At 35.5% G+C, this 23,903-nt stretch overlaps 1 protein-coding gene across 4 annotated transcripts in view; it reads left to right on the top strand.

Moving 5' to 3' along the window:
• LOC149803803 (uncharacterized) overlaps positions 1–23,903 on the top strand; it is a 363,874-nt gene that overhangs the window by 291,791 nt on the left and 48,180 nt on the right. For all 4 annotated transcript variants that reach the window (XM_089953611.1, XM_089953612.1, XM_089953613.1 and 1 more), the window contains one exon: positions 4,506–4,579. In XM_089953611.1, coding sequence (XP_089809737.1) covers positions 4,506–4,579 — 74 coding nt within the window. The remainder of the gene's footprint in view (positions 1–4,505; positions 4,580–23,903) is intronic.

Here is a 23,903-nt window from a genome sequence, read left to right on the forward strand (position 1 = left end):
TTACTCTGTATTGTTTTAGGTATATTCCGTAACATTCCTGTCCATTAATAAACCCCCCGAGAAGCAGTGAGTGTTGTAGTTCAACATTTTCTTCTAAATATAACTCAGATTACACTATTGTTAGAATGCATAATCCACTAGACAACCAGTTGTATTTGAGGCACATTAAAATGTTGTTAATGATGAACAAGATTGTCAGACTACAAATATTGCAAAATGTACATGCTTTTGAATATGTTCTTTAATATGTTTTCAAACTCATGTTAAATCAAGGTGCATCAAACCGACTTAAAAACTTATTTTTTTACTTCTTCATCGATCAGTCAAGTTTGATTAAAAGTGATAGGAATGTGCCTTTGGATATGCTGTGGCAGTATTGATTTTGGGGTGGAATCCTTGGCTAGAGTGTCACTTCCATCCATAGCAACCAAATGGAAGACTACCATTGATACTCATCTCCAATCAAGTACTTCTACTGTTATTGATATATAAAACATTTATATATAGACTTCCTCTCTAAAACTGTGCTACCATTTTTTCAGTCCAGATTTGATATATAAGAGTCTCAGGATGGACACCTTTCATATGAAAGATGCCATTACAGTATTTAAGTCAGCTGAATTTACCCAAAGTAGACAGTTAAATTTGATGCTAGATTCCACCAATTTCAATCAGATAACTGGAGATTATCCAGACATGGTGTCTTTTAAACCAAGTTGCTTGTATATTACTGTGCTACCATGTTTCTCTACTTGACCAATTTATGCCTTGTGAACAATATTACGACTTCTTGGGCCTCTTGTTCAGTTAGAATATAAAAGTGCACAGTTTACATGATGAAAAAGCTTGAGTACTCTGACACGCAACATTTTTTTCTACTCAACTTCATTAGATGTTTTGATGAGATTCACAGGGATAGTCATTGGCCAAGTGTAGCAAATCACAGACATGCAACTATGTCAGAGAGTGTCTGTGGAGAGCTGGTGCCAAATTGGGCCTAATGGTGAAATCATCTGCAAGAAATGTGGCAAAGTTTTTACCTCCACCAGAGCAGCTACTTTCTACTAGAAAGCATTCACTCTCTGCTGACACTGTACAGTGCTCTCTGTTTATAGTTCTTTTCATTGGAACCATACAAGTGACCCACACTATATGTGAGATCACCTTACAGTGAGATCTGTTCCACATTATTAGTGAGACCATCTTACAGGGAGATATGCTCCACACTATAAGAGAGACCAAATTATGGTGAGATCTATTCCAAGAGGGATGTGTATTAACGGAGCATAAAAACAAAATAGATTATGTTATATAAAACATTTTAATTGGCTGTCATTAACCAGTTTAATTATTTGTTTGTTTGAAAAGAATGAAACATTTAAAACAATTAAGCAGTCAGGAGTAGGTAAGATAAGTATTTAAGGCAGAAACAGGGGCCCCGAGTGGCTGAGTGGTCTAAAGCGCTCACCGTTCCGGATCACTGCCATCTCACCTCTGTCTGCGTGGGTTCAAGTCCAAGGCTCGGCTAGCGTGGGTACGTGGGAAAGCCTGCCAGTAGCTTCTCGTGGGTCGGTGGTTCTTTCCTGAGTTTTCCAGGGTTCTTCCTCCACCATTTATACTGGCCGCCATGTATAGCCTATCTTGTGCTGAAAAATGGCGTTAAACCCAACAACAACAACAACAACAATAAGGCAGAAACATGGTTTTCCTTTAGTTGGAATACTTATGCTATCAAGAGGATGAAAATATGATCTACTTTTCACTGGTACATGTTTCAGATTCATTAGCATGCCTACGATGGACAGGTTGTTACAGTCAAGCTTCATTGCTTACATGTTTGTTGAACAGTTCTGTATTTATAGGATTAAAGTACTTCTTAAAAGACAAATGCCTCATGCTTAAAGTTAATGCCAAAAATGTCAATGTGGATCCTGTAAATATAATACTAGTAAGAATCATGCTAAATAGGGCTTTCTGAAATTTCTGAATGCATTTTAGGTTACTGTCACATGCACTCTCAAATAATATGCATGTCTGCACAGAAGCCCTATTGGTATGTAAAACTAAATACATATTTAGCAATTATATTTTGCACCAGTTGTTAATTCACACTTTAACTAAACTTGCCTTAACAAAAAGGCCTGAATGCCAGGCCTATATTGATAGGAGATGTAAATAAAAAGGCCTGAATGCCAGGCCTATATTGATATAAGATGGTAATTTAGCATAAAAAGGCATGAATGCCAGGCCTATATTGATACAAGATGGTAATTTAGTATAAAAAGGCCTGAATGCCAGGCCTATATTGATATGAGATGGTAATTTAGTATAGCATCAGACAGACTATCAGTCAGTTTGGCCAACCATATGTACATTCTCAGTTGGGTAAATTTACATAAGGATGGATTAAATATGTTCCAAAATGAACATACTCCATGCCTTGATGCAGAGAAAAATTGTAATTTATTAAATGGAATACATGACCATTTCCAAGTTAAGGAATGATAGCAGAATACAGAGGGCTCTGTAGAGAGGGATCATAGTGTATGAGAATGACAGTGTGGTGTACAGTGACCAAGGTATATGGGAATAGCAGCAGTCAATACTGAGAGGCTTTGTAGTGAGGGATTGCAAGATATGAGAATGATAGTGGTCAATACTGAGGGACTCTGTAGTGAGGGGTTACAGTATATGAGAATGGTAACAGAATACCTAGGGGCTCTGCAGTGAGGGATCATAGTATATATGAATGGCATTTATCAATACTGAGGGACTTTGTAGTGAGGAATAACAGTATATGAGAATTGCAGCAAAATAATGAGAGACTCCATAGTAAAGGACCAGTGTACATATAGCCTAAAATCCACAAAGCTAGAAAATTATATATATTTTCTGGCATATAAAATAACTCACATCTTGGTTTAATTAATGTAGCGAAGTTCCGAAGATAGTAGTCAGCTTCCAGATTATTTGGGGATCTCGATGGGTGTTACAATACTTTATGTATATTTCAACGGCAAATGGCTTTGTAGTGCTTCTTTCCATGGAAAACATAAAATTACAGGTGAGAAAGTCTTGGCAACAATTGGCATAGCTTGACAATAACTCTCCTATAGGATGAAGATCATAGAAAACAGCAAGTTAAAGTTGTATTCTGAATCATCTGTTGTCATCAAATGTCATCCATAGGAAAAAATGAAAAACTTGATGTACTTGGTTTGGTCAGCCTGTTTGCCTCATGAGATCCTTAGAAATCTGCTTTTCTGGTCAGGAGGGAATTGAAAGCTGCCCTGCAGTAGTAGGCATACTGCTCACTTATCTGATATTTTCCTCATTTATCTGATACAGTGATCATGGAGGGGCTTAGGTTCCCAAAAAGCTTGTCAAAATTAGACATGTTTTGAGGAAGAGGGGGGAATAATCTATACTTTAGATAAGAGTTTCTACAATCATATGCAAATTATCAACTCTGGCCATTGGAGCACCATAGCAGTACTGGAAACCTGGTGAAGCTAATATATATATATATATGTATATATATATATATATATATATATATATATATATATATATATATATATATATATATATATATATACATACATACATACACACACACATACATACATACATACATACATACATACATACATACATATATACCATTCCCTCGATAACTTGTGCCCAGATAATTCGCACCCTGATAACTCACAAACCAGCTTATAACGCAGGGTCAGGCATGGATCCCATTTTTTTAACCAGAAAATAAATTTAAAAAACATTGATCCCTATTTATTGAACTTTAAGAAAATCGCGATCAAAATTCTAACTGAAATGTTGATATGTCACTCGTTTTATGGTCGAGAATGGTAGAGATGACCTGGAAATTTTAATCAACATCTTGAAATTATCAGCTTTTCATAAGGAGACCTATTATTGGTTACATTTTCTTTCCAGACGACATTCTTGTTGTATCGTAATTAAAGATATTCAAGGAGATTTTGATCAATAAAAATGTCACTTGTGCATATTGTAGGCAGTACATTAATATTTAAATGCCAATTAAATAATTTTTATTAAGTGATATTTGTATTTTAATTCTGTCTTTTGAGTTCCTCTTAAGTGTAATCATCATAAATGCAATGTGTATTTAAATGTAAAATGTGTCAGCTAAGTCTGCAGGCATTTCTCTGAGAACCCAGTTAAGTCTCGACCGTGTTTTTATATATATATATATATATATATATATATATATATATATATATATATATATATATATATATATATATATAAAAGGAGAGAAAAAATGCAACAAAGGTTTAAATGAAAATTATTTTTTGTACAGATCCTTTAATTTCTGTTGTTATGGTCTCCATTTAGAGCTTACAACAAGCTCTTGTCGTTTTATGATTGTTGTATTGTAAAATAAATATATAGTATATTCCCATTTGATTTGCAGGGTACAAAAATATACAGAAAGTACTTTATATTGTTTTTTCTTTCAGATACAAAGAGTTTACCTGTGATACCACCACCTCCTCCATCAGCCTTCCATAATAACTACAATGTGTCTGCACAGGTAACTCATTATTTTCCATTTGCATTTACTTGAAAGCACACAACAGTTAGGGGAAATTCAATTAATTGGTTGGTCAAAAGGTTAAAGATCTGATCATGGTCAACATCTGTTTGTGTTAGTGAGACTTAATATTTATAGAGTGCAGCAAACACTGTTTCCAGTTTTATAAAATATATAAAGAATGTTTTTGCAAGAAGGATTTGTGTACAACAAAGAATTCAGCAGCAAGCAATGAAAAAAGATTAAATGTTTTATTAGCCCTTTGCATTTTGTATAATTTTTCTCATTCAAACCTGGCCATCATTGCAGCTCCACTGAGTGTTTATTCTCACAAGCACAACACCAGGGCATAACTATCTGATAATAGACTGGTTGCAAGATTTTTATGGACCAATGTTTATTTTACAGAGAGAAGTGTTTTTCCATTCTTTGGAATTTGAATCCTATTGTACAATTCTGTTTTTTTTCTGATTACTTTTTTCCTTTAGTGTCCCATATGTACAGTCTTGTTGGAGATTGAAGAGATTACACTGTCTCATGACATTCATCTTGCATTGCTGGTTTCTTTCATCAGCCATAAATATTGTCAAATATATTTGATGCAAAATGTCAATTTTAGATCCTGGAGGTGATGTAACTGAATTATTTCATATACAGTATTTTTGTTGTGGAAGATCTTTGTATCGATTCAAATGTTGTTATCGTGTTGCAGCTTTGTATTGACTAGTTGGCATACTAAGTCTTTCAGGAGGCTTCCTGGCAGAAGACATTCACTCCCAAGTTTTTAAATAACATTTGTCAACTTGAATGTTCAGCCTTTTGATAAACATAAAGTTCTGACTCAGTCAAGATAGACTTTGGCAGCATAGGTATCTGTTAGGTCTTCTGGAGTACATCATGAGGTAAAACCAGCCATTAGTGGGAATTATGTAATATATATCTCTTAATTCCCGGAATGTAAACTTTGATATATTGGAGAAGAAAAAAAAGTTAGATAAAGTGTAACATTTTGCATCTCCAGCTTGGATGCCTGTAAAGTTTTAAAATGAAACATATATATCTTCATGATTGATCTTCACAGGAACAGTGTCTGCATAAGTAATAGATCAATTTGTATAAATGAGGTCCCTAATGTAAAACCACGTACACTGATTTGCCATTGCTTATGGCACTGGTAGATCTGGGTCTGTTCTGATTGCATAAAATTAAAAATAGAGTGAAAAGTATCGAATGTGATCTACCCAGCCCACCATTCAACAGCAGATCTGGGTCTTCTGTATAGACTCACTTATTCATCAAGTCATACTGCAAGACAACAATGATCCTGATCTGCCATAGTATAATCAGAGTCTGTGCTGTTTGTTCGACTGATTGAACCTATCAAACTTCACATGCCCAGATCTGCCAGTGCATTATGTGATGGCAGATCTAGGTCTGTGCAGTTTACAGTTGGTCTGAAGCAAGCACATATACATGGTAATCTTTCTCATACAGCCTTGATTGATCCTTCTCATGGTCCATACAACCTTGATAGATCCTTCTCATGGTCCATACAACCTTGATAGATCCTTCTCATGGTCCGTACAACCTTGATAGATCCTTCTCATGGTCCATACAACATTGATAGATCCTTGAAGGGTTGCATTACAAACTACTTGAATTGCAGACGAGTTGGTTTTATGCTTGAAAACTGATATAATTTTTTCCAAAAGCTCTTTCAGTTTATCTAAGTGATCACAAAGTGCTACATCTGAACAAAATATGTCATTTTTTTCAATTAGGAATTTTTGTTATGTACATAGTGTCCAAAAATGTTGACTAAATAAATAAAATAGGATACAGTTTGGCAATTGAAATGACACAACACTGGACATTAACAAATTAACACATGGAGAAGGTTAAACTCCTTGAAATGTCCTTGAAAAAAAAAATCCTTGGCTGTAGGAACTATGTTGTTGCATTGAACTGTGAACATAATACACAGGATAATATGATATAGATAGACCTAGTTTGCAATGGAGACATGTTGATATTATTCTAGTTTTTTGCTTGATGCCATTTCTGAGCTTTAATATAGTCTGTATATGCTAATGTGATGCAAAAGTGTAATGACTACCTAACACTGGTATGAATGAGATGTTGCAGAAGAATTCATAAATTCAAGGAAACACATTGTAAATCAAAAATTTGAGTGAGCACAGAATTTAACAAATTAGTGAGAAATCCATGTTTGTGAACCTATTTTTTGAGTGGCTTTAACTCATTAACCCCTGGAGGTTTTTGTCATTTTCGCCTGAAATTCGAGTAAGAAACACATTTTGAAAGCTATTTCTGAATAGATCTGAAAACACCAAATCCCAGGTGATCTTTCAATAACATACTGTCTGGTTGTGTTATCAGACAATCAAGAAAACCTGTGTCTATTTATTAATGCATATAATTAAAGCTTTGATGTTCAGAAGAACTCTCCATGAGCATTTCTCTGAGTTTGATGTAGGGTCCATTTTTGATGAACAATTGGGAGATCTTCAAAATTGTTGGCATCTCCACCAGCCCTCTTCATTAAGATCTGAGCAAAGTGTAGCATAGAAGATACAGGAAAATGATGAAGTAAGGTCTCTATAGTGTAGATATGTCATCTAGATTGTTAAATTAGTTTAAATGCTTGAACAGTCTGTGGCCAGCCCAAAAGTGCATTTGGAAGTAAATGGGCCACCTGTAGATTTTTTGGTGAAAATGATACAGCAAAGAGGTTAGACTATGTTTTCAACAGATATTATCATACTGAAGTTGAACAGTATCCTTTCTTTGTACAAGGAGTAATGGGAAGATGATGTTGTGTTTATTGTGTTCTGAGTGAAGAAATTATGTTTTTAGAGAAATTTCATGTTTTTTTCTCCCAGCCAGGTAAGAAATATATTTTTTTTTATATAACAAAAGAAATGATAATGTGTAAATTTGTTTATATTGATGACGGAATAAAGTTAGTTGATATTGGCTACTGTATCATTCAGTATATTCTACTGCATGGTAAACATCATGCCATTTTATCCATACATGTGATCAAATGCAATTATTAATTTGCAATTTTGTTAGATTTCTTGGATAGAGATTTTGATCATGACTGTCACAGTTTGGAAGAATATTAACTTGATAAGGACAGGGTCTAAATTGATACACATGTTGGGTTATTTTAGATCAGATTTCCTCATTTGCAAAAAGAAAAAGTAAAAAATAACAAGGAAATATTGGGGGGGGGACTGGGTTATACAAAATAACTGTCTAATGTAATAATGGAGGAAAAAAGTATATCATAAAAGGAGTAATCAGTAGAACAAACAATATAGACCTTGATCTGCAGGTGCATTATGCTATGACAGATCAGGATCTTTGTTGTTTGCAGTTTGACTTGACTTATAAGTGAGTTTATACTTATAAGCGAGTTTATATGGTTCATCAATTGGCAGAGCATCAAGCTCTTGGTTTAACAGTTGTGGAGATGATACCCACTCAGGCAACCCTGGGCTGACTGCCCCATTGTGTCCATTGAAGAGTCACTTAAATCCCATTTACTCGATATAACCAATAATGTGTTTCAAGTGCCATTAAACTCAACAAAAGCAACAAAAAACAATCTTCAAGTTAACTGATGGTATGACATTATTTGGTACCACTCCACTGGCCTAAATGGTTATAGCATCTGCCATCTGCCTTGGATGTGGAAGTTTGTAGGTTTGAAACCCACCCTGAGTCATACCAAAAGTGATACTAGCTGCTGCCTCGCTTGGTGCTCAGCATTAAGAGGTTAGTGTTAGGACTGGTTGGCCTGATGTCAGGATAATGTGACTGGGTGGGACATGATGCTAGATGTCTACAGTATGATGCCTAGTGCTAGACATCACTATAAACTGCCACACTGCAGACATCACAGCGATATGACTGAGCAATTAGCATAGATATGTTAAAAAACCAAAATCACATACACACACATTATTTGCTTACAACATATGGTAGTGTCATGAACAATGATTTAGGTAAAAATGTAAACGTAAAATTGCTGTCTTTTGTACTATCTGCACTTATTTCGTGCCAAAAGTGCCATGAAAATCAAACACAGACCTTTCACAAAACAAAAATGTGCAATAATTGTGTAACACTATTCATGCAACGTTTATTGTATGCATACAAGTTGCGTGCCTGTGTTTTACAATTGCAACTGAATAAATATAGAGAGTTCTATTGCTCCACCTCCACCCTTTCCGCATCTCAGGAAAGTCTTTTTGTACTTATTTTTTTCATTCCTACAGGCCAAAGCACATGGTGTGAAATTATCTCCTTTATGTTCATTCCGGCACCAAAAGGACTAATAACACTGGCTATATTTTGAAATTGGACATAAAAGCTAACTATCAAACCCTGATGATAAGCAGACAGATGAAACCTTTATTCCAAATTAAGATGCAGACAAGCATCATATCTCTATAAATTTATCAGTTATCCAGCAGCTAAATGTAATTTTCCCCCTAGGTCTGTACACAGGGTAATCTTCATTATAAAGTAGGAATCATAGTTATGAAAATGTTAATTTTGTTTTGTTTGGCTTAATATACCAATTAGCCATTGTTGGCGGCATAACCATAACAACTGATACCTTTAATGTTCTAGTTGTTTTTCCAGGCAAACTGGAATCAGTTTTGGCAACAATGTGAAAACATTAATACATACATTTAGATTCGGTAGGTTGAAAATGAGAGACTCAAATAAGTTGAAAATGAAAGAGATGCTAGCAGATTGCATTGATAGAATAGGTATGGCTTTGAAAGATGTTCACTTTCAAAAATCAGGGTCAAGAGTAGAGGTATTGTGGTCCTTGAAAGCACCATATTTCCATTACAGCTATTAATATTTTAATATTATCATGTTTCTAGAGATCATTAAGAAAAGACCAAAAATCATTAAGTACATGTACTTCAGTTTGTGTATATATTCTCAGCCAATGACTAACATGGCCAGGTATCTATGTCATGATCAAGTTAAAACATTTGCTCTGTGCAGCAGTATTGACCCATATTTATGGTAACAGCACTAGGTTACGCCTAGCTGTTGTTTAGCATTCTTTGTCATGCTGAAAAAAATGCACCGTCAGTTTAATGTGTATACATCCTCACTTAGAGTGAAGAATTGTCAGTAAGACACAATTCTTTGTGCAACTTCTTGGTATGTTATGTGCAAAACAAGTACAGATAGTTCATCTTTTTCAAGAATGTTGATGTGATCAGACATATGCCAAATTCACCAGAGAAAATTTGCTTGTATCAGTGCTTTTTAATCACAGTTGCAACCTGGCCTCTACAATAATTTATCTTCAAAAGTTGTTACATTATCTGTTTGTTTTTCCATAAAAGACATTGAAGCTGTGGAACAGAATGTCTGACTGCTCTTCACCATAGTTTCACATCCTGACCTCTTCTCAGCTGCTTCTCTAAGTATGCTGAGAAGAACCTCCTTGAACCCAGCTACCTTTCAGTGCATACTGGAAGCTGTGGCCAAGACATCTTGGCATGCACTTTCTGTTTCCATCGCTTTGTTGATGGAACTTCTTCACATCTGCTGTGATGTTGCTTTGGAATACTCAAAGGTAATACTTAGTCACAGTAACAACCTCCTAATAGCTGCTCTTCTCGAAGCTGAGAGTCTGTTTGGAGGCTTCATTCCTAACAAAGCATCTCAAGACTTGTTGGATCATAAACATTCTTCAGATCCACTCCTGGCCCATCACAGTCATCCAGGAAGTGTGTCAATGTGAATTGTCCTCAGGGGCCCTTTAACAAGTTCTTAAAGCAGATTCTTCCCCAGTCCAATAGGCAACCTCAGAATGGACCTCCTTCTCTTCTCTTCCTCATTGAGCCCTCTTGCTATGCAGAATCCTCTCCCAGGCATTCCTGTTGGAGTTTGCCTAGGCTTCTTTTCTGAGGCCTGGTCAAGCATCATGGATGATCGTTTGGTCCTTTCAATAGTGTATTAAGGGTACGGACTCCAGTTTCAGGACTACCTCCCCTATCCAGGACCCACATCTTTCTTCACCAATCCAGTCTGGTGAGGAATTGTACACCCTTTTACAGAAAGTGGCAGTTGAGAGGATTCTGAACAATCAGTCACCCACCTTCAATTCCCATATCCTCCTGGTTAGCAAGAAAAGTGGAAAGTTTTGCATTATAATCGACCTCTCCACTTTAAACCAGTTTCTTCTGGAAGACCCTTTCAAGATGGAGATCACCTTCTCAATCTGAAATTTAACTTTGCCTGTCTGATAAAGCAGTCTCCATCGACCTTCAGGATGCCAATCTACACATCCTCATATTTTCTCCTCACTGCAAAATATCTCCTGTTTTGATTGGACCAGGAAGTTTTTCATTTCTGGGTCCTACTGTTCAGAACTGTTTCCGTGCACAGTTTTCACCTGAGCTATGGGAATAGTAATGGGATACCTTCAGTTACTGGAACACCAGTTCTCCAGTAGTTCAATGATGGACTGATCCACAATGTTCAAATCCAGTCACTTCGATGGGATCTGTACTACTGTTGGCACATGGTAACTCAGTTGTGCCTTTTGCCCATCCTCAACCTGTCTCACACTTTCTTACACCTAGATGGAATCTTTCTTGTGTTTTATGGTCATTAACTAAAACACCTATGAACCATTGAGTGGGGCTTCTTTTCAGGATGTCTCTGGTTTAATGGTTTGGTTTGCCGTCTTTGTCAACCAGGATTTTTAGCCAAAAATCAATTACCTTCTTCTATAATTCCACTAACAGTAGAAATCCCCAATCTATGAATTTGTGCTGCGAATGATACAGAAAGACTTTTATGTCCAATGAGGGAACTCCATTTCTGTCATAAAATAAGACATCCAAAAGATAAAGAAAGGGTAGGAAGCCTCATTTCTTCCTTCTGTAGACATATCAGCTGCCACTATTTCATGATGGATTGTCACCATGATCAAAAGAGCATATCTGTTTCTTACTGCTAGAGACCTGTTCTTTATGAAACTTCAAGCCCACGAGGTCCGAGCCATTGTTACCTCATGGGCCTTCCTTAATCACTCCTCGTTAGAATTCATCTAAACAATAACTATGGGTAAACTGCTGCTGCTATTAAAATGTAGTTTGGGGTAGATGGTAAAACCAATTTGAATTATGCAGTACCAACCCATAGTTATTGTTGAATGGCCTCCTCCAACCCTGCTGTGATGTCCTGATATAACATTCGCGTATGAAAAAGTTTAAATATCTGTGCTTCTTTTGCACATAACATACCAAGAACAAGGCAAGTGGCATGAAGAAGTGTTGTTGTTGTTGTTGTTGTAGGGTTTAATGCCATTTTTCAGCACACGATAGGCTATACATGACGGCCAGTATTAATGGTAGAGGAAGAACCGGGGAAAACCCCGGAAAGAACCACCGACCCACGAGAAGCTACTGGCAAGCTTTCTCACATACCCACATTGGCCGAACCCGAGACTCGAACCCACGCAGACAGAGGTGAGATGGCAGTGATCCGTAACATTGAGCGCTTTAAACCACTCGGCCACTCAGGGACCCCATGAAGAATTGCATTATACTGAAGATTCTTCACTGTAAGGGAGGATTTTTGCACATCAAATGGATGGTGTATTTGTTGGCACGAAAAAAATGCTAAACAACAGCTATGGATAAGTATTGCATACTTAAAATTAGTTTTCCCCCCCCCCCCTTAAAAAACTACATACCTACCTTGTAATTGATTAATTATGATTAGTATTTTTCACTCTGTCATTAAAAACAAGTTCCAAGGTTCAGAAAAATAAAAACAAAAACAGCCATCATTAGTTCTAATAGATCTAAATGATGATGGGTCAAATAATATACATGGTTATTTGTATCATGTAAGTACTGTTAGGCCTGACAGAATGCTGTCTGTGATAGAACAGGTGTTGAAATGGATCTGGCAACTTTGTGTGATGTGCCTATCTGGAAATCTCTCTCAGTCTCTTTAATTTTTCCTCAGATTTCTTTCTGTGCTAAACTTCAATATCGGCACCCCACAGGGTTTTGATAGGATCCTAAGGAACATATTGCCAATCTTGCTGAAATTTTTTTTATGCTAAACCTGTGATCTATTTTCATTTGCCCTTTAAGCCTTTGTTAACATATTTTTTCTCTCTGGTGTGTTGATATTTTTATAAAAAGTTCTTTTTAAAGATACCTGTTTTTCTGTTTTGTTACATTAAACATTTGTTAATTGAACTGGATGAGCTCTGACATGCACAACAGTCAGGATCTGTTAAAGGGAATCAATACCAGTCAAATATTTTTTATTTGTTTTATACATACCCATCAAGGATGATTACCCAGATAGAATGCATTAATTGCTTCCCATTGATATGTACTCTCAAAAGAGTTATCCAACATCCAAACTCTTTAAATAGAAAAACTGATACAGTGTGTTGCATCAAAAGTGTACAGTGATGGGCATATCAGTGCATCTTGAGTCAAATAACTATTGAATAGGGACAGGCTATTGAAATGATATGATGGAATACAAAAAAAAGCTTGATTCTTAAAATTTGCAGTGAAAATATGATTTTTGTCAATTTGAACTTATTGTCTAGAAAGCTTTAATTAAGAAAAGTCTCAGTGCACTGGTTGCATTCTTAGAACTTCAAACCAAAATTGTTTTGCAGCTTTTAACATCTTAAACATTTGTCATTAAAAAAAGATGGATAAACATTAGCCAAATAACTGTTATCACATATAGTTGTGCATACTTTAATTTGTTTGACTTTTGTATTGGCAATCCTGTTTTTAAATTATAGCTAATATTTTCTTTGACTTTCAAAGTGGCAATCCAGTTTTTAAACTTTTGTAGTATTTTCTTTGACTTTCATAGCGACAATCTTGTTTTTAAACTTGTAATAATTTGCATTTTTATGAGGAAAAGTTTTTAAAAATTGTAAGAAATTTTGCCCAGTAAGGGTGGTTTTAGTAATTTCTATTAATTAGTCTTTTTCATGAGTGTAATACTTGTCATGAAACTTTAGTTCCATTGGTTTTCTTTATGATGGATACACATAATATGATCTGAAAGAGGGTCAGCTGCAGTTTTAATTATGGATGAATTTTATTCATTTATAATAAAAATCTGTCATCAATTTCGACTTTCATTGACTTCATCAGATCTAATATCCATCAATATTAACACTGTTTAGATGACTAAAATTGGATGTGGCAAAGAAAGTTACTGTCAAAGGCAGGCCCATCTTCCCCAATGTTTGTGACCAAAATCTGTGTGTGACTTGTGCTGCAGTCAATGTTTGTGACCAGAATCTGTGACTTGTGCTGCAGTCAATGTTTGTGACCAAAATATGTGACTTGTGCTGCAGGCAATGTTTGTGACCAAAATCTGTGACTTGTGCTGCAGTTAATGTTTGTGGACCTCATCACTTGAAAGATATCAAAGGGGATGTCTGTTATTCCACATAAAGGAAATTAGAGTCAACTTACTTTTATAATTAAAGCAACATTTATGTCTTCATGGAAAGAATATTATAAATGCAGGTTTATGCCTACCATCTGTACTCATTATTAAGTTGCAAACTACCAAGACCAGGATCTGCCATTGCAGTTTGTTAGCAGTAATCAGTTGAACAAGTAACAGCAGATCAGAGTAAATGTTGTCTGCTTTAGGTCTTGACTCTTTAGCAAGTGTGTTAGGAAATTTGTCAGCTCTATTTCATTGTAACCATGCTTGATCTTCATTTCTGCTGAATCGCCCCAGTGGCCTAGTGGTTAGATCGTATGTCTCGGATGTGGAAGGTTGTGGGTTTGAACCACAGCCCATTCATACAAAAGACATAAAAATGGTACTCGCTTGACGCTCAGCATTAAGAGGTTAGTGTTAGGACTGGTCAGCCTGGTGTGAGGATAATGTCACTGAGTGGGTCATCATGCTACATGTCTGCAGCATGATGATCAAGTGCTAGACATCACTATAAACTGCCACACTGCAGACATCATAGCGATATGACTGAATTTTAAAAAAAAGCTATGTTACAAATAAAAATCACACATGCATTTCCACTGAAACACACACTAATAGTTGTGTGAGACCCAAGTTACTGTATGCTTAACTAGTAATTATGCCACTTTATAGCTACAGTAAAACCTTAGCTGCAGATCTGATGATTGATTTCCTATTGGCCTCAAGAGTCCAGTCCCCCTGACCAGCACTTAGCTAAATGATCAATAAAATATTTATAATGAAAACTGCTCCTGGACCATCTGCTGTTTGTGTGCAAGTCAAAGGAATAGTGAAACACAAGGGAAACTTTTTATCTGCACAAATCATGGGACTTCAAGTACATCCTAGATAGGCATGGTATTTCTCCAGGCTTGTATTGCAAAGATCAGTTGTTTAGTACCTGCCCAGACCCAGCCATGATGGCTGCCTCAGAGTGTCCTTATGATGAGCACAGTTCCCATTTCCTTGGCATGACCTAACTAACAGTTTGTTGAAATTTGTTATACAGAACCCAACCTGCCTCCAATACAATTGACTTTTGTGGGATGATCACACCAATAATATACACACAAACACACATGCTCACACACACACACACATGCACACACACACACACACACACACACATATATATATATATATATATATATATATATATATATATATATATATATATATATATATATATATATATATATATATATATATATATGCCAAGTTTATGTTTCAGAGTATCAGAAATCAAGGATGATAAGGGATCTTATAATGTAGTCATTTACCATATATACTCAGTCAAACTACAGAGAACAAAGATCCATAAGTACCATAGCATAATGTGGCTGCAGAATCAGGACCTCTGTTTGTTCTGTTGATTACACCTAACAATCTGCACAGACCCAGATCTGCTGGTATTTTATACGACAGCAGATGTGGGTACATGCAGTTTGCAGTTGGACTCATCTTATAAGCGGGTATATACATTATGTCCTTTAAAGCTGGTTACTGGCTAAATTCATGTTTATTTTTTTCTGCAGTCAAATATTCATCATTTCATGTGCAGAACTTCTTTTCTACAGACTATGTCCTACATTTTACTGCCTTTTCAAAAATGGTGAGAAAGGGAGTTCTGTAATATTTCTTAATTGTAAATAATTGAAATAGAGGTCTTTGCCAAACTGATTGTCTCCTTGTTTATTGCTGGAGAAATGAAATCGATATTTTTACAGGCCATTGCCACATTCATTTTGTCACATGGAATTGATACACCAGACTTGAGTATCATTGATTGAAACTTCCTTGATAGCAAATTGTCTGGTCATCTTTGCAAGCACTTTTGGACTAACCACTTATTTGTTGACCCTCCCATCCTTGTAATTGGCATGTATAGATGCTGTTGGTGTTTAACTCATATTGCTGAACCAATTATCGGAGAGAAAAGAACAAGACTTCATTCTCATTACTAGCAAGTTGTGTGACCATTCATGGATCTGGATGTGTATGAAAAGATCTTGCATTTTTTGTGAATGTTTTGAGTATTTACTCAGACCTACATCAATTCAATTTTGATTTCTATACAGTGTTACAAGTTTTAACAAATTAACTTAGTATTATTCATGAATAAGGCATTTGCAGAGAGCCACAGCGAAATGCTAATTAACATAACCTTAAAGCATTTACTGATTCATATCTTGTATAACAGAACATCATGATGGAACAACAAGTTTTAAGTTGGAAAAACATCACTTAGTCTAGCCTTCAGTTGAAAATGGATCACTTACTCTTGCCCATTGGGTATCATGCTTTTGACTCTTTTTGTATTACCAAGATTCTGTTGTCACTAAGTGGTTAAGAAAAGATGGTAGTCTTTAGGGGTATATGACTAATCACAAAACATGCAAGCTTTTGGGAGTGGGGTAGAGGTAAAGGTGGTTGTAGAAAACCCAGTACAGCCAACTCTAACTAATTGGTTATTTCCATAAAGCAATCCCATTACCTAACGTACAGCCTTTTCCTGTTCCATATTCCTGTTCCATGACAGAGGTGACTTTGAAAAAAATGTGATAGTAGTTGACTGTATGAAAATTGCTACCTCTATCATTTATTTCAAATTTCCATTCTAATCTTAAAGACTTGATGAAAAGGCAAAATTTGAGGATCAGTGCTAAATTGTAATCAGTTTATTTTCCTATAGAAAATTTTACAATGCCTGATATACAAATCTGAATCTACCAGCATTCACTAATGAAGAAGAGAGATTATGCTTCCTTGTTTTTTTACTCTTTTACTTTGAGGACTTGCAGTACTATTTCAGTTCCCATAGTAAACCTATGCAAACACCATGATATTCAAAATTCAATAACTTCAAATTTTTGAGTGCTCATGATCAAACCTATACTTATCAGTATAGATGAAACCTGGATGTCAGCTACTGGGTAGAGGAAAGGATATGAGCCATGGTATTTTCTGGATCTGCATGTGTTTGAAACCTGCTTTCAATTCCACACCAAAGAGTCAGGTGCTAATTTTAGTAATGAGTGTTCCAAACTCAAGACTGATAAAGAACTGAAATTCCATCAATAAAACAATGTCTCTATTTTTTTCATGTACATCTAGGATAAGCTCTCAAAAGATTATTTATTTTTTTCTAAAACTTAGATTATTAACCATTTCTGATCATCCAAACCCATATGTGTACTCTATTTTATGTTCATCCATTTCCAGGCTGGTTCCCATTTTTCCATATAATTAGTACCATGTGTCCTATATCCCCTTTTGTTTTCTTGACAGCCCTAGGAATAGTAGTTCAGTACATAAGTAAGCAATGTGCATAGTTCTGCTTGTCAAAGATTACATTAGTGAATATTAAATTATATTGCAAGTTCATGTTCACCTAAAGAGCAATGGTGCATTCAGGCAACATTTAAATATTTGAGCTTTATTTAAGAAAATCAGGAAAAAAAATATTAAAATAAAAATGTCTATTAAGAATCGTCTTTTTTAATATTACCGTTTATTGCTGTTCAATTTAATACTGAAATATTTTACCAGCCATGTCATATTACGTAAAAGGTCAAGGTGACCATCAATATGTACATGTATTATTACAGAAAAAGATATTTAAATGACAAAAATTACCTAAAATTCCTCTCAGAAGACATATAATTTAAAGCTAAAGTAAGGTAGTCATAAGTCCATTAAAATGCAGAATATGAACTTCTAGAACATTCACTGAAAGAAATTAGTAGGATGCCAAGTCATCATATCTGAAGCATTGTTTTAAAACACAACTGGGAAATATCATATTGCTTACTGTAATTACTCTGTAGATGGTAAATTGTATAACTTTTATATATGTATTGCTTATTTATAAGCCAAAGTGCAAAACACTCCATGTAACATAGTCAAATCTACACTCTGTTCCCCTTCCCCCTTCTTGGCAACAGCTGATATATCTGAATATGTGTTTAATATCCCACTGAATAACAATCTGAGGTTTACAAAAGGTATTAATTTTGTTAGCTATCCACAAATAGAACCATATGATTGCATTTATAGTAAATTTAATTGCACTTGCATATGTGGAGTCACCGTATTGCTGTGGCTGTCTATAGAACTCACGGTACTAATTCAGTTCCCATAGTAAACCTTTGTAAACACCATGATATTAAAAATTCACAAACTTCAAATTTTTGAGTGCTTATGATCGGACCCTTATTTATCAGCATAGATGAAACTGGAAGTCAGCTTCTGTGTAGAGGAAAGGATATGAGTCACAGCATTTTCTGGACCTGCATGTGTTTGAAACATGTGCTTTCAATTCCGCACCAGAGAGTCAGGTGCTAATTTTAGTAATGAGTGTTCCAAACTCAAGACTGTTAAAGGACTGAAATTCCATCAATAAAACAATGTCGCTATTTTTATTTTTTTTCATGTACAACTAGGATAAGCTGTCAATAGATTCTTGTTCCTAAAATATAACTTACATTATTAACCATTTCTGGTCAGCCAAACCCATATATACTCTATTTTATGCTCACCAATTTCCAGGCTGGTTCCCATTTTTCCATATCATTAGTATCGTGTGTCCTTAAGAAGTCCTAGCTCTTTGACAGTGAGAATCAAAGTGAAGTCGTATTTTATATCTTACTTCATGTACCATATATGCTCGCTTTGAAGTTGAAACAAACTGCAGTCGACAAAGATAAAGATCTGATGCAGCATAATGCACCTGCCTATTTTGTTTGTTCTACTGATTATTCCTAACAAACTGCACAGATGCAAATCTGTCAGCGCATTATGCAACAGCAGATCAGGATCTGTACATTTTGCAGTCAGACTGATAAGTGCATAGGTATGGTTCCATGCTTGCCCCAAAAATATGAGTCCTGAGTATAAGTATCTAAACTTTTATAGTATAGTCTTTTTTCATAACATTTATTATTTTCATTTACATTAAATTCTTCTAGCCTGCTATTTTTGTTTTAAAACTAAATATTTATAACAATAGCATGTTTAAATGTATTCAAAGATTTTCCCAGATTCATTTTGGTAAATTCTATGGTGACAAAATTAGACTCTTGTAAGGCAAGATGAAGGATAAGACCAGAGTAAACCAAATGTTTTCACCCACAGGATATGGGCATCAAGCCGGTTGTAGCCCATATGTAAAACTTCATAAGAAGTTGACAGCACAATAATGAAAAGACCAATATCACATGTCAGGCCAGTATAAAGTAGCTGTCATGGTGCATAATGCTGTGAAAATCATTTTGCCATCAAGTCAGTAAAAGAAACTGATGGAAATTAAATTGACAATTAATTGAGTCTCATTAGAGCTGTGTTTTATTGATGGTGGTATTAGAGCTGCAGAACATGTGACAGTGGATGTGAGGAGTTTTTACCTCTAGAAGGTTTGTTTGAACATTAAGACATCTGATTTAGCAAGCTTTTATACATATGTGTATTGCATAGAACCAGTGTAATGCACTTGAAATTGACATGTAACTAGTGTGTGTAATCTTAATTACAGGGGAAATTCAGAAAATATGAAATCCTCTCTTTTTGAAGTGAGTTGGTGTAAGAGGTTGCTTTTTTCAGGAATGCTTGGTTCCATGACTGTACAAAAACATGAATGTTGTGTCACAAATTGCAACATAGGCAGTTTGACTGGTCCTGCAAATATTCAGCTGTGGGTGGGTGTTGTTGTTCCAAGAAGTTCATTAGCATGATTGTGCAAAAACCACTCATAATAGACAAATTAAAATTGGCAGACATATTTGCAAGTGTATATGGATGATTTGATAATAGCCATTAAAGCTTTTTATCTGTTTTTTTTTATTTCTTTAATACCTTTTAGGGCATTTTAATGAAAACATTGTTAACAGGACAAAGCAAAATCCTCAAAATCCACAAATGACATTTGCATTAAACATCTCCGAAACCCAAGAATATTTATGGTTTCAACTTACGAACACAAAAGATTGTTAATTTGGAGATTAAAGGGGGAATTTCTTGGATATGTTGTATCAAAAGCATTCATTCCTAACAGTGATCCAAAGTGCAACAAGCAAAACTTGGTATGTCAGAATGTCACACCATGGGTTTTGACTCTATTGATTTAGAAATTTATTAGATTTTTCTGTAGGTTTTTGGTAGTGTGTGAGGTTTGTTTACCAATAGATTACTTAATCGGTTGGAAGCACAGCAAAGGTTGGGAAAGAGTGACATGTGTAAATGAATGTAGTGGCTTACTTTTGAAAGATATTGTAAGCGGTTTCAAGATAAGTTTACTTTTAATTTGTACTAAAACAAATTCTCAGTGTCATTTATCTACCATTTTATTTTTTTATATATATCAAATTCATACTACTTGCATTGGTAAAACAAGAATGAAACAGCTGTTGTTTACACCACCATTTATACTGGCTGCCATGTATAGCTTATCATGTGCTGAAAAATGGCATTAAGCTCACAACAACAACAACAAAAACTGTTGTTTACAGATTTCATGAAAATTGACTTTAGGTGTTGATTACAGTACGTTGATTACAGTACCTTATGCACTGATGACATGTTCCTAGTGAGCCATACAAGTTATATCAGACATTGGATGACACATTGTGTTATTTAATTCCACTTGAACTTAACTTATTTTGTTGTTTAATTCACATATGAAATGCATCATATATACTCACTTATAAGTAGAGTCCAACTGCAAACTGCACACACCCAGATCTGCCATTGCATTATATGCTGTTAGATCTGGGTCTGTACAGTTAGTTAGGAGTAATTAGTAGAATAAACAACATAGACCCTGATCTGCAGGCAGATTATACTAGGGCAAATCAGGATCTTTGTTGTTTGCAGTTTGACATAACTTAAAATTGAGTATGAAAAGTAGTACTATCCCAAAACTTCCTATTCTGTTGAGTAAAACATGAAAAACTATTTTGACATAAAACCAAAAGTTTAGCTATCTGGATTAAAAATTAAATTGATTTGTTTGCCTTGTATGGATGCAATTTTTGTTTCAAGAATAACTGCCCAAGTCTGGTCAGTCTGGTAAAGCATATGCTTTTTAACTTGGCCTGCACTGTGATCACCGATTTTCATGTCTTCTGTACCATAGTTCAATCAGTTACGAGAAATGGTACCAGTAATTGGTTTGAAACAAACAATGGCATGTACTGTATCAATCTACTGTATGAGAAGTGCTTGAAATAGTTGTACCTTTAATTGTAGGGGTTAAATTTTAAGTTGATTATATATAAAAATTGGGGGAGGTTGTAAAATAATTTTGAGATGAAACTGACTTGTCATAAACAGTGGAAGTTTATCCTTTTAGTGGATAAAAGAGCTAGGACCATTCATGGTAAAGACCCACATGTGCTTCTTGGGTCAATCTGCTTTTACTTGGAGATGTTAGAGTAAACTTCAGGTGTGGTCTAGATGCAGTTTTTATGAATGCCCAGCAAACAGAAGATGGATATGTGTATCAGCAATAATTAAAAGAGGAGATTGCAGCCAGGAAGTTTACTTAATCAGGTGGATTTTTCCTGGACAAATGGCTTTAATCTGGGGCTAATTTCTTTCCAATGCTTATTAGGATTACCAGCAATGATATCCAATTAATCGGTGCTGTAGAGCTGAGTATAACACGTTTATACACATGATCTGTATGCAGCAGGTTCTGCAGTTTGATGAGGATGTATTTACCTGATTCACTTGGTTGCAAGTGCAGTAGGCTATCCACAGGTATTGATTTTCTATGAAATTGTTCATTTTTTGTCAGTTGTTACTGAATAGGTACCATATTTTGGAGATAGTCTTTGAATGTAGGTTTTATCAAATGAATCATTCCCGCATTTGCATTGCGTCCAGTTGGTTCTTTTTTTTCTGTTTACTGTATCCTGTCGACCCACTTTTTTTGGATGCTGTTTATTTTCACCAAGTTTTCTGAGAGGATCACACCTGTGAAATCAGACAGCTACATGTTGACATCTAAGAAAAGTAGATGAAATGCAACAACTCTACAAAATTACATCAATTCAAAATCACTTGAATTGATGAAACCAAACAGTTTAGTAGATGTGGAAAAAATAGGCTTGACAGTACAGTAGTTGCTTTAATAGAACAAGGGCTCTGTTGTCCAGAAAAAAGGACAGAAATTTTAGCTAGTCTAGGATAGGTTAATCAGATAAAATGGTTAGTGCCAGATCTTTAAGGGAGGCTAAGGTTGATGAAATTTTGTGGAATACTCAGGAATGGAATTGGTCAAGTTCAAATGTTCATAATTAACATCCATGCTTCCATTTCCCATGACATAGCAGGCCAAATGAACCAAGCATTGATGAAAACAAATAAAGCCATTCCAGAAGCACTTCTGTACAGATAAGATAGGCCACTGCTATCTTAATGCTCACATCTAATCAATAGGAATGAAGTTAGGACTAGAAGGTCAAGCTGTGGGCTGAAAATTGTGTGGAAAATGTATAGTGTGGCACATAAACTTGCAGTGGATCTCTTGGGATGGGTGGAAACAGTAAGTCAATCATAACATTTGGGGAGAATTCTGACCATTTCACTCATTCACTAGGTACCATTATAATTAAAATAAATTGGCTTGTAGGGTTCTGGTGGCTCAACAGGAGCTGGCCCATTACTGTATAACAAACTTGGGTGAAATTTACCATAAGCTCTTCTGGTCTGTGACCAGTAGATCTAAAAGCTAAATATCTTGGACACAGATTTTCCATCACATAGTGCACCATCAAAAAATTAAACTGTCTTCTCATAAGCCTTAAAATTTTCCAACAAAGAAATATTGAAAGATGTCCATTTTAAAAGAATATATGATTCAATGAGTTTCTGTAGAAAGTATTGGTTTTTGTGTGTTTTTGTTGGTGTTGGTTTCAACAGAATAATTTGTGCATTGGAATGCTCAAAATGGATTGCAGTAGATCTCTAATATGCATTTGTTACAGTGAAGCTTCATTAAAACGGACATTTTGTTTATCCTCTTAAACAAAGGGTGAGAGTATGTGCTGTTGATGTTCAGTTAGAAAATAATTGCTTAGAGTGACCGCTACGGTGGCCTAGTGGTTAAAGCGTCCGCTTTGGATGTGGGAGGTCTTGGGTTTGATCCCCAGCTGATTCATTCCCAAGACAAAAATGGTACTAACAGCTGCCTCGCTTGGCACTCAGCATTAAGAGGTTAGTGTTAGGACTGGTCGGCCTGATGTCAGGATAATGTAACTGGGTGGGACATCATGCTACATGTCTGCAGCATGATGCCCCAGTGCTAGACATCACTATAAACTGTCACACTGCAGACATCGTAGCGATGACTGAAAAATTGTTAAAGCTACATTAAAAATCCAAATCACATGCACACACTTGCTTAGAGTGAGTAATATAGCTACCTGTATACATTTAATTTAATCTATATTTGTGTACAGCAGAGGTTTCAAGACATTAGTGCTTGTTCAGCTGACTTAAGAAGATCAAGGTAATCAAAGTTTTACTGTAATACAGTGTACCATATATAATCACTTATAAGATGTGTCCAAGTACAGACTGCACAGACCCAGAGCTGCTGTCATATAATGTACCAGCAGATCTGGGTCTGTTCAGTTTGTTTCGAGTAATCAGTAGAAAAAACAATATAGACCCTGATCTTCTGGCACTTTATGCTACAGCAACATCTAGGTCAATGATGCTTGCAATTTGACTTGACTTATAAATGAGTATATCTTGTACTTAGGTG

The sequence above is a fragment of the Sinohyriopsis cumingii genome, chromosome 3 (genome assembly GCF_028554795.1).
Source record: "Sinohyriopsis cumingii isolate HCF-2022 chromosome 3, ASM2855479v2, whole genome shotgun sequence".
Taxonomy (NCBI): domain Eukaryota; kingdom Metazoa; phylum Mollusca; class Bivalvia; order Unionida; family Unionidae; genus Sinohyriopsis; species Sinohyriopsis cumingii.